Source organism: Salvelinus namaycush, chromosome 16, assembly GCF_016432855.1.
Source record: "Salvelinus namaycush isolate Seneca chromosome 16, SaNama_1.0, whole genome shotgun sequence".
NCBI lineage: Eukaryota > Metazoa > Chordata > Actinopteri > Salmoniformes > Salmonidae > Salvelinus > Salvelinus namaycush.
This window is the reverse complement of record NC_052322.1, coordinates 26,253,190-26,265,722: the sequence shown is the minus strand read 5'-3', so window position 1 is coordinate 26,265,722 and position 12,533 is coordinate 26,253,190. Positions and strand designations below refer to the sequence as shown.

Below are 12,533 nucleotides of genomic sequence, written 5' to 3'. Positions count from 1 at the left end.
ACAACCACTCTCCACATTCTGCACAGAACCCAATGGTATCTGCATTGTCCTCACAACTGGTGCACATCTGAATGAGACAAAACACACAATGCCACTTAGACACCTAACTCTGGCTAGATGCAGCTGATAATGAGGGAATTGTATTAAATCAACCATCCACTTGAACTTAACTGAATTAAATTAGAGTTAAATTGTGGTATACCTGTGCAGATTTTTCATCTGAAGTCTTGGAGGCCTCGGTGGTGTCCTTGACAAAGTAGTTGTCAATGATGTCACTTTGTTTGCAGTCTTGACAACAAACTACACACCGCATGACATTCACTAGAGTAGACAGAGGAAAGAGACAAGATAGAAGCACTGGTTAGGCCTATAGCCTAAATTGTGAAATTGACAAAGAAATCATCATTTGAAATCAGCAACAAAGAAATAACTATTTTCTCGCTAATAGTTTGCATACAGATACTACAGAGGTCAGAGGCTATTCAAAAGGCATGTGTAGAAAAGAGATGGATGCAATCATCAAGTTGGATCACCTACTTTTAAACTTTTGGCAACTTGTCCCAACCACAAAAAAAATTGGGGGGATGAAAATTAGTTTTATTGCATCTACAATCTGAACTATGGGGGTAGCTTTGTTTAAAAAACGTCAGCCATGTCAGTTCACCTTTTACAATTGGTTGGTGCTTAAATGTATTAATAATAAAGATGCTACAACTGAATTGGTAAGTACCAAAATAGCAGACTATGAAATACATTATAGGGCCTAAGTAGGTGGGTGCTACACATTGGTGGAGGGTGAGGCAGTTCCCCTTTGAGGGTTGGGATTATAAATCCATTCAATTATCATATTCACCCCAATATTTCATATTCTTTTCAAGATTTCTGAATAATGACAGATTGATATATTCATATAAGACACGCAAATCAGTGAGCTGTATCAAAAGTGGGCAATGATATGTTGAAAATACATATCCTTCAGCTAAATGTTGAATACATAATCCATAACTGCTCCACCGCCCAAACTTAACTCCTCTCAACTCCCTTAAACCCATTAATTACATTTCCGAGTACATTACTGGATGCAGCACAAACCAGCTCAATCCAGTTTGAGCCAGTCTATACCGGCTCATGCTGCACACAGCCGGTTTGGTGTAAGCCCCAGCTGCAAGGGGCTGTGAGTGATTGGCTGTGAGTGCAGCTGAAAGGGTTTAGGAGACCACACCACCAAGACTGATCTGTCACTGCAGCTGTGAGACTTTGAACTGAGGCAAGTCAGGGCGCATACAAAACACATACATGCAGTGCACTGCACACAAACTGTATCGAAATCGAATTTCACATTTTTCAAAATCATGGTCTGTTATTGTTACATTATACCATTTATATGACCTAATAAGTGAGGCAGAATTTCATGCATGAATGTTTGAATATAACATAGAAAAGCAGACTAGGGGAAAACTATGAAAATGGCCAACTTACTAAATAGACATAGCCTAATTTTGTTGCACCTGTCATGCCTGACCTTTCGAATAGCCTACATGTGTATGATGTTGACAATCTTGTACCATTAGTTAACATGTTTGTTTATTTAATGGTTAGGCTGTACTGCTACATATCTACATGGAATCTAAAAACAGATGCCACATTCAGACAATTGCCTTGAGGGCAAGGCAAATAAACCAAAATATAACATTGTATGACTGGCCAAATACTTAATTTAGGCCTATGATTGTTATAATTTGAATCTTTGTAAATAAACAATGTGTATCTTCAAAATATGTTTAACACCATGATATCGATCTCGTGGACTGAAAGTCCTTGCATCCATAGTTCAATCTTTAAATGTGAGTGTTTACATTTCCCCAAACCAAATTCATCAGCTGTATGTAGTTTATACCAAACCAGGTGGCAACTTTATTTTATCTAGACTTAGTGCAAATAAGGCAATATGAGATGGCATTGTAACGAGTTAGGCCTAGGTCTATTGCTCTTATTTAGGAGTTTATTTAAGTTTTTACATCGAATTCATTGAATCTTAGCCATGTTGATAAGACAAAGTGGGTCATAATAGAAAAAAAGAACAACCCTTGGGTAGTTCTGACCACAGTGGCCAAAATACCATCGGCATCGAATAGAAATAGGCTGGTCCCAGATCTTTTTCTGCTCGTCGGCACTCATTGCCTTCTGGAAAATGCCATAATGACACATTGGCCTACACCTGGTCTGGTCCTCCTAGATCTGTTTGTATATTGCAGCCAACCCCCTATGGTCATTGTCAATGCCAAACGTTTAGCACATCAACGACCATAAGGGGATGGCTGCAATACGCAAACAGATCTTGGAGGACCAGACTAGGTGTAGGCCAATGTGTCATAATGGCATTTGAGAAGGCAATGAGTGCTGGCAAGCAGAAAGGGCAGTGTTCGTGGGCATTATCAAATGTATCGTAATGGTTGGGGGTCAGACATGTTCAGCCCATGGCCTAACTACATGGTCTGTCCACATGACCACCCCTAGAAGGTCCCAACTATAATGGAAAACATTTTACCTTGATTTAATGCCAGAAATAAATGCTGGAATTGTGTTCTTGGTTGCCCATTAGCTAGACCTAAGCCTTTACTTACCCATAAAATGTATGTAAATTAGTTTTGAATGTCAGTAGTTAGACTCAGGTTAATGTAACAAGATCTGGTATACAAGAATTTAGTATTGATAGAGTCAAAGTAAATAGTAATCCACAATTGTGCCTAGGGAGAAATAGGCATGGACTAAACTTTACAGAAAACTGCAAAAAAGTTGGTTAGTTGACTTTGGACATTACTGTGTAGGTGAATTGAATCTGAACTGCAAAATAATTACACCTGGAAAGCCAATAATTTATTCTCAGCAGAAACCAAGAGCACCATGTTTCATCTGTCATTTGATTTGTCAATGGCATTATAGGTCTATGTATAATACATATAAAATAATTAGGTGGATGCCTATATTGTCCTATTACACATGTATATTATACACATGTATGAATGCAAAATGTATTATTTGCAAATCCCAACTCCACATGATTTGGGTTAAATGCCAAGATTTTTCACCTTGTCAGTTCCGGTATTCGAACTAGCTACCTTTCAGTTACTGGCCCAACGCTTTAACTTCGAGGCTACCTACACCTATTCTGGTGTAGTTGTCATGTCATGCAAAGATCATGTTGTGCGGATGGACAAACTTCCCACCTTGAGAAAGGATGGTGAAACTGAATTTTGGGTCCTAGGCCAAGGCGCTTTACTGATAAGAGAAACTGAGAATAATTATATTCTGTATGGGGCACATGTGACATTCAATATGAATTCTCTTCTGGCATAAACGAACCATGCAACTCTATGTACATTTACTTGAAGAGCAGTGCAGACGCAAAGTTAGGTAACGTTAACAGAAACCATCATTCTGTTACCAAATGTTGCATATGGACTGTTCTTCGAGGAAATGTGTTTCTGTAACATTTTCAGTGGAAATTGTTAAGTAGTCCTTGTGCATAGAGTTGTATGGATTGTTTAACTTAACAATCATTGGTTTTTGTTTGACACACATTTTAAAGCAAAAAAATCTGAGTCTGGGTGTTACCTTGGAATTGCCCATAGCCGGCCTATCAGGCCCAGGGGCTGTTGCCTATTCAGTATGCTGTTGTATTACCATAACTAGATTAGGGCCATTGTGAAACATGTTATTGTAAGAGTCACAATGTGAGTAATATATATACTATCTATCTCCAAATGACGGCTAGTAATCAGTGAAAACCAATATTATCCTGAAACTCACCATCAAGTCGACTCAGCATGTCATTATGCTTGCTGACCATTTGGCAGCTGCATGGTACTCAACGTTTATACATAATTGTTGATACTTGGTACCTACCACTACAGTAGGTAGCAATTGTGCATCCCCTGCACACTTGAAAGTAGACTACACTCACCTATGTGGGTGTCTGGCTGTCCGTTCGGCCCAGGCACCTGTACCGTAACTTGTCGCTCTGGCAGTGGGATACATTTCAAGCAAAATGAGTGAAGACACGGTAAGAGTTTAGGCTCACAGTCACGGGTCTGGAGACTTTGTTTACACACAGCGCAAGTATCCATAAGGTTTATTGGGATGACGGGGTTGGCTGGTGGAACTGTTGGAGGTGGGGACATATCGGTTGTGAGTGCTGGTGAGGTTCCAGCAGTATCCCCAGCAGCCGAGGACTCGGTTGTCCCCCCATTGGTGTTCCCAACTGGGCTGCTGCTAGTGCTGCCTTCTCCCACTGCGCCCGCGCTGTTGCTGCTAGCGTCCCCTCCTCCACTAACGTTAGCGGGTGTAGGCACCTGGGAAATATTCTCCTGGGATTGTGAATCCTCTCCTTCTTTCGAGTTCGACTCTATGACAATCACCGCATTCACATTTTTCAATTCGGTTGTCCCGCCATTGGTGTTCCCAACTGGGCTAACATTACTGCTAATGCTGCCTTCTTCCCCTGTGCCCGCGCTGTTACTGCTAGCGTCCCCTCCTCCGCTAACGACGTCGTTAGCGGGTTTAGACATCTGGGAAACATTCTCCTGGGATTGTGAATCCTCTCCTTCTTTAAAATTTGTCTCTATGGCAATCAGCGGATTCACATCTTTCAATTCTGGGTCTCCGCTATCCTCTCCCTGAGGTTCTGAATCTAATTTGGAAGAGCTCTCCATATCCTCTTCGCCTTTGTTGTCCGCCATCTTCCTTCCTCTTTGAACCGCAACCGGCAGGACGTCCTACGTACCGAGTAAAAAACGTGTTGGCTACGTCATTACGTAATTTACGGTCTTAATCTTTGACTGTCTGTCAATAACAGAGTATAAACATTCCAAAATAATTCGTAGGACCCAAATATGACAGGACATTTTAGATCATGTTTGGATAATATCAAAGTAATGCTTTACATTTCCAAAACATTTGAAATATTAAAATAAAAATCTAATCTCATGCACAAGAATTGTAGCATTTGCTTAGTTTACTCACGCAAAAAAAAAATATTAGGCCTGACTCATTGTCATATGACAGCAGGGAAATCTGCAATTGTGTACCACAGTATGAGTCATAATACCCATAAAACCTAGCGGTCAATCAGGGAAATGGTTCCAATCATTTTTCAACCATTCATTTTCCAATAGGGGATTTTAGAAACACTAAAAAAGGGCTGTTTCATGTAGGCTTACCCTGGCGTGACGTTTTGATAACCGTGTAGACCTCTCTCGGACAAGGAGACTTTTATCAATTTATTTGCCTGTATTTACCCCCAAAAATTAAACGATAATTAGCTGCTAATGTGGCTATCATAAAAACTACAAATGCCATGATAACCTGGACAAAACTGCTGAATCGAGGCAAAAGTAAGAATCTCTGGATTAACTAGAGTAATAATAAATTGGCTACATTTCTTTAAATTGACAATTCTATATACACTGTCTTGTGCACGTTTTAAATTGACACATTACCTGTTAGCAAAGGTGTCAGAAATGACATGCAGGAGCTTGCTGGGATTTGTAGTTTTGCATGATGTCTACTTCCATGCTAATTAGCATTTTCGAATAGAGTAAATAGAGCCGAATATACTGATAAGTCACCTTGTTCGAGATTTACATGGTTATTAAATAATCACACCAGTGTATGCCTACACGAAACACAGCCCTTATTTTAACCGTTTCTAAAATCCCCCATTGGGAAAAATGTATGGTGAAATTACAATTGGAACCAATTCCGTTTGACCGCCAGGTTTTATTGGTATTATGACACCTCCACTGTGGGGCTCTATAGCTTCTCATTTTAAACTAGATTAATATTCACTGACAGGCTTTTTACAGGCAAGAACCAGGGCCCATCTGTTGGTAGTACTTTTGACAGCAGACATAACCAATCCATGAACAAACACGCATGTCTCAACATAATTTTATTATAAGTGTATTTTCTTTATTTACATGTACAAAAACTTTATGTATCACACATGTTCTAAACATGCTAGCATGTTTTTGTGCACAGGTACTTGTCTATATGGGAAGAAATCATGTTAATTTGGTAGACAGCATCATTAGTTATGCTTAACTCTACCTCATTTTAGAACTACTTAAATTGACAAACATTTAAAAATTGACCAGAGTTCACTTCTTAAGTGATCTCGAGGTACAATGAAAAAGCTCTTTACACGGCCCATGGTTTTTCAATGGTCACCGTCTGACACTAATGTAAAGAAACTGGAGCCAAGGCAAATATGTTCTTCTGAAAGTTTGGAGTCCATTTCTTTTCATGTTGGTTCTCAGCTGCAAGCTTAACATTAAATTTTTTGTAGAAGGGGTCTCGCACAAGGCTTGAGTTCTAGAAGTCCTGTCGAATATTTTCCTTGTTCTCGTCACCCTGTTGCTGGTTGAGCTGTCCAACTTCATTCTCCAACTGGACGATGGCACGTTCAATCTCATAGTTCTTACTTACGAGGGACACCCAACTGTTACGAGAGATAGCAAGGATTTAAAAATCATTGACAATCATACCACATTTAGAGAACAGTAATGAAAAATACAACATTTACAGAACTGACTTTGACTCCAGCTCTCTCAGCTTGGCCCCGCCTGCAAGCTGATCATTCTTTCGTTGCCAGTTCAAGTCCTGAATCTGCTTTCTGCAAAAATGACACACAAACAGAGAAGGCTGTTAAAAAAACATTTATGCAGAAGCTTGTTGACAGTTTGTGTCAGACTCTTTCCAAAACTACAACTAAACAAGCTAACCATGAATGTGATACATGACTTGTAAATCGTAATGGAATGTTTTCATACCATTTACTTACCTACATTTCTGTAGTTCCTTTTGAGCCAATTCAATCATAAAGGCCAGGTTACTGTAGAGTGGAAATAATGACCAATATTAAGGCAATGTCAAAAAGTTCCCGTGAACCTATACTTTACTCTTCAGGACAAGCATGTGTAAAAAAAATAAAAATAAAATAAATAAAGGATCTTCTTTCCTGTCCGATTTAAATCACTAATCGAGCCCCATTTGTTAAGTCAAATCAGTTTGGTTGTTCTCTGTGACTCTCTCCTGGACTTTAAAATAAATGAAGACCTCTACTGTGCACAGGCAGCAGCCACTGACTCACTCATTGTAGACCTTCCATGCGTTGGTGCCATAGTGTGCCATGAGCTCCAGGTTCTCAATGCGCACTGCCTGATGCTCCAGCTGAGCCATGGAGTTGTTCACACAGTCCTGCCATGCAGTGATGTCATTCTTCTGCCCTGACGATGGAGCTGGAAGCTCATATCTGCACAGGTGAAAAATAAAACAGTTGGGTGTACACTCAGGACAACAAGGGTTTAAATGCATCACGTTAGAACTGAATGGGTGATTGAATGTTATCAATATTTTTTAACAGGACTGTTTTTGCTATGTGCAAAAGAGTAGACTGGGTTGACCTCTTCATGCTGAGAAGTTCCAGAGGCTGCCGGGCTGCTAGCCTCTCAAACTCGTTCCTCATGATTTCAGTCTGATGGGTGATATATAAGCATTAGTATTTGCTTCACATAATGTAATTGTAGAGCATCATAGATTACACAGTTAACAGTGAGTCAGTCAAAATCCATAAGCATATTACAGCATGACATTATGTGCATATTCATTTATGGCTTTATGTTTCAATAGAATGTGGAACTGTGTAAGTGATACTTACTTCAAAGGTAGTGAAATCAGGTGTGGGTATATAACTGAGATAGTTCTTTGTAGGTCTGTATCTGCGAGTCTCCTCTTCTACCAAGGCTGCAGCCTGTGTATGGAAATGAATGCATATGAACAGACAGCATAGTACTATAATAACGTTAAACTAGCTAGACTCGTACCTCTTTGAGGGGTGACCTAGCTAGCTACTGTATGTTATTGTACGTTAGCCGATGATGGCGGTTGCTTGAGGCATGATTCTAAAACGACCAGATTAGCAAGATAATGCTTTTATTATTGACAGTAGCCTGGTAACGTTACTTTGCTTCCATGGCTTGTTCATGTCTATCATAGGTCCTTGGGACGTCACCCCATTTTACGTTGAGATTTTAGTCACCTAGTAGACGCTCTTACGCTTCGATCACACCGATAGTGTTATGGTACACCAGCAGTACATTAATGGTTGCCATCCCAATAAAGTTGACATGTGAAATGGTTACGGTTAGGTAAGGGACGTTCTAAGGATCCCTGATTGCACTAACTATGTCAGTTACTTGCCTGCTAGCTAACTATAGCTAGACTAGCGAACGTTAGTTAGCAACTGATAACTATGCCTTTGGAGCAGATACTTACCGCCTCTCTGACGCCAGCTGCATCATAACCCTGGTCAAAATACGGTAGGGCATCTACAAATACTTCACCAGCTACTGATGAAGTTCCAGACATATTCAGTTCAGTTGTTTGTTTACTAGCTAGCACCGCTAACTAGCTAGTTGTTTTAGCAGCAAAACAACGCGGTCGTCACTAGTTACCACAGCCACAAAGTCATAAACCCCGCCATGTATACAAGTTGTCTTATCATTTTAAACCTAACCACTCTGCTAACATCAACCCGAACCTTAAATTATGATCAAAAAGCAAATGTTCGTTTTCATAAATTTTTACGATATAGCCAATTTTGACTTTGTGGCTGTGCTAATTTCTGGAATCCTAACAACGTGGCCAGTCCGAAGATTTTTATAACTAAACCAAGATAGATTACAGCCTGCCGTTTTCAATGGGAAAAAAATTAGTCATAGAGGGGAGAACAAGCAAGGATGTGGGCCGAGCTTAACACGAGTTTGCGAGATCTTGTTGGCGCGTTCTAGCCTATATCTGCATATTTCCGTTAGGGAACGCCACCTCTGAAGTGCGCGTGTGCAATAACTAAATTCGCCTTTGCACTCCTTTTAAAGAACGATTTTTAAAAACTTTTGAAAAGGTAAAGTCTACTAAACTTAGTCCACTCTGTTCATAACATATTCTAGTTTTGGGAACAGAAAACTGTATCGAGATGAAATGTTTAATCGATGAGAAAATGTGCAGAATGTCGGCCATAATCCATCACGTTCCATATTTGGTAGTGAGTGGAAACGCCAACGGATGCATCACATTTATACATGCGGTGAAAGATCTGTCTCATTGTTCTATCTGTGGCCTCTCGCTCCTGCTGTCTTCCGGGAGGCTGAACATATTTTCCATTGGCGTTTGATGGTGGCCTTTGGTTTTATAGCGCCCCCTACGCCCTGGAGTAGTTCTTTATCTAAATTAATTTTTCATATGCAACATAGCTAGTAATAATATCTAATTTGCATCCTGAAGTTCGTGTTCATTATGTAATAGTTTATTTAGGTCTGTGTTTCCCAAATTCGGTCCTCGGGACCCCAAGGGGTGCACGTTTTGGTTTTTGCCCTAACAGTACAATGCTGATTCAAATGATAAAATATTGATGTTTAATTGAAATCAACTGTGTACTGCTATGCCAAAAACCAAAATGTGCAGAGTTTGGGAAATCCTGGATCAGGTCATTAGAACTAATTACCACAAAAATAGCATGCCATTAGGAAATAAAATATAAAAATATATTGTTGGTGACAGTAGTGGAGACATGAATGAATACCACACTCATATTTAGTATGAGCACATTTATAAAAAAAAGTGTATGGTGGACATTTCACTTGCAATTTATATATATATATATATATATATATATATATATATATATATAGTACCAGTCAAAAGTTTGGACACACCGACTCATTCAAGGGTTTTTCCTTTGTTTTTTATTATTTTCTACATTGTAGAATATTAGTGAAGACATCAAAACTATGAAATAACACATGGAATCATGTAGTAACCAAAAGTGTGAAACAAATCCAAATATATTTTATATTTGAGATTCTTCAAAGTAGCCACCCTTTGCCTTGATGACAGCTTTGCACACGCTTGGCATTCTCTCAACCAGCTTCGAGGTAGTTACCTGGAATGCATTTCAATTAACAGGTGTGCCTTGTTAATTTGTGGAATTTATTTCCTTCTCTATGCATTTGAGCCAATCAGTAGTGTTAGAAGATGGCCCTATTTGGTAAAAGATCAAGTCCTTATTATGGCAATAACAGTTCTCCCACTTAAAAAGATGAGAGAGGCCTGTAATTTTCATCATAGGTACACTTCAACTATGACAGACAAAATGCGAGAAAAAAAATCCAGAAAATCACATTGTAGGATTTTTTATGAATTTATTTGCAAATTATGGTGGAAAATAAGTATTTGGTCAATAACAAAAGTTTATCTCAATACTTTGTTATATACCCTTTGTTGGCAATGACAGAGGTCAAACGTTTTCTGTAAATCTTCACAAGGTTTTCACACACTGTTGCTGGTATTTTGGCCCATTCCTCCATGCAGATCTCCTCTAGAGCAGTGATGTTTTGGGGCTGTTGCTGGGCAACACGGACTTTCAACTCCCTCCAAAGATTTTCTATAGGGTTGAGATCTGGAGACTGGCTAGGCCACTCCAGGACCTTGAAATGCTTCTTACGAAGCCACTCCTTCGTTGCCCGGGCGGTGTGTTTGGGATCATTGTCATGCTGAAAGACCCAGCCACGTTTCATCTTCAATGCCCTTGCTGATGGAAGGAGGTTTTCACTCAAAATCTCACGATACATGGCCCCATTCATTCTTTCCTTTACACGGATCAGTCGTCCTGGTCCCTTTGCAGAAAAACAGCCCCAAAGCATGATGTTTCCGCCCCCATGCTTCACAGTAGGTATGGTGTTCTTTGGATGCAACTCAGCATTCTTTGTACTCCAAACACGACGAGTTGAGTTTTTACCAAAAAGTTCTATTTTGGTTTCATCTGACCATATGACATTCTCCCAATCTTCTTCTGGATCATCCAAATGCTCTCTAGCAAACTTCAGACGGGCCTGGACATGTACTGGCTTAAGCAGGGGGACACGTCTGGCACTGCAGGATTTGAGTCCCTGGCAGCGTAGTGTGTTACTGATGGTAGGCTTTGTTACTTTGGTCCCAGCTCTCTGCAGGTCATTCACTAGGTCCCCCCGTGTGGTTCTGGGATTTTTGCTCACCGTTCTTGTGATCATTTTGACCCCACGGGGTGAGATCTTGCGTGGAGCCCCAGATCGAGGGAGATTATCAGTGGTCTTGTATGTCTTCCATTTCCTAATAATTGCTCCCACAGTTGATTTCTTCCAACCAAGCTGCTTACCTATTGCAGATTCAGTCTTCCCAGCCTGGTGCAGGTCTACAATTTTGTTTCTGGTGTCCTTTGACAGCTCTTTGGTCTTGGCCATAGTGGAGTTTGGAGTGTGACTGTTTGAGGTTGTGGACAGGTGTCTTTTATACTGATAACAAGTTCAAACAGGTGCCATTAATACAGGTAACGAGTGGAGGACAGAGGAGCCTCTTAAAGAAGTTACAGGTCGGTGAGAGCCAGAAATCTTGCTTGTTTGTAGGTGACCAAATACTTATTTTCCACCATAATTTGCAAATAAATTCATAAAAAATCCTACAATGTGATTTTCTGGATTTTTTTTCCTCATTTTGTCTGTCATAGTTGAAGTGTACCTATGATGAAAATTACAGGCCTCTCATCTTTTTAAGTGGGAGAACTTGCACAATTGGTGGCTGACTAAATACTTTTTCGCCCCACTGTACATGCCCGTCTGAAGTTTGCCAATGAACATCTGAATGATTCAGAGGACAACTGGGTGAAAGTGTTGTGGTCAGATGAGACCAAAATGGAGCTCTTTGGCATCAACTCAACTCGCCGTGTTTGGAGGAGGAATGCTGCCTATGACCCCAAGAACACCATCCCCACCGTCAAACATGGATGTGGAAACATTATGCTTTGGTGTTTTTCTGCTAAGGGAACAGGACAACTTCACCGCATCAAAGGGACGATGGACGGGGCCATGTACCGTCAAATCTTGGGTGAGAACCTCCTTCCCTCAGCCAGGGCATTGAAAATGGGTCGTGGATGGGTACTCCAGCATGAGAATGACCCAAAACACACGGCCAAGGCAACAAAGGAGTGGCTCAAGAAGAAGCACATTAAGGTCCTGGAGTGGCCTAGCCAGTCACCAGACCTTAATCCCATAGAAAATCTGTGGAGGGAGCTGAAGGTTCGAGTTGCCAAACGTCAGCCTCGAAACCTTAATGACTTGGAGAAGATCTGCAAAGAGGAGTGAGACAAAATCCCTCCTGAGATGTGTGCAAACCTGGTGGCCAACTACAAGAAACGTCTAACCTCTGTGATTGCCAACAAGGGTTTTGCCACCAAGTACTAAGTCATGTTGTGCAGAGGGGTCAAATACTTATTTCCCTCATTAAAATGTAAATCAATTTATAACATTTTTGACATGCATTTTTCTGGATTCTTTTTTTGTTATTCGGTCTCTCACTGTTCAAATAAACCTACCATTAAAATTATAGACTGATCATTTCCTTGTCAGTGGGCAACCGTACAAAATCAGCAGGGGATCAAATAC

General features: G+C 40.3%; 2 protein-coding genes across 5 annotated transcripts in view; both read right to left on the bottom strand.

Moving 5' to 3' along the window:
• Positions 1-4,773, bottom strand: part of LOC120061237 (E3 ubiquitin-protein ligase TRIM33-like) — a 20,027-nt gene extending 15,254 nt beyond the window's left edge. For all 4 annotated transcript variants that reach the window (XM_039010893.1, XM_039010895.1, XM_039010894.1 and 1 more), the window contains exons 1-3: positions 3,965-4,773; positions 203-321; positions 1-67 (exon numbers count right to left, since the gene is read on the bottom strand). The exon at positions 1-67 is cut by the window's left edge and continues 81 nt beyond it. In XM_039010893.1, the coding sequence (XP_038866821.1) occupies positions 1-67; positions 203-321; positions 3,965-4,739 (961 nt within the window). In that variant the 5' untranslated portion in view covers positions 4,740-4,773. The remainder of the gene's footprint in view (positions 68-202; positions 322-3,964) is intronic.
• Positions 4,774-5,933: 1,160 nt separating this feature from the next.
• LOC120061236 (pre-mRNA-splicing factor SPF27) lies at positions 5,934-8,734 on the bottom strand. The gene is made up of 7 exons (XM_039010892.1): positions 8,335-8,734; positions 7,718-7,810; positions 7,464-7,534; positions 7,151-7,312; positions 6,842-6,892; positions 6,593-6,673; positions 5,934-6,499 (listed from the first exon to the last, which is right to left on the bottom strand). The coding sequence occupies exons 1-7, from the start codon at positions 8,425-8,427 to the stop codon at positions 6,373-6,375; spliced, it is 678 nt and encodes a 225-aa protein (XP_038866820.1). The 5' UTR covers positions 8,428-8,734; the 3' UTR covers positions 5,934-6,372.
• Between the last annotated feature and the right edge of the window lie 3,799 nt (positions 8,735-12,533).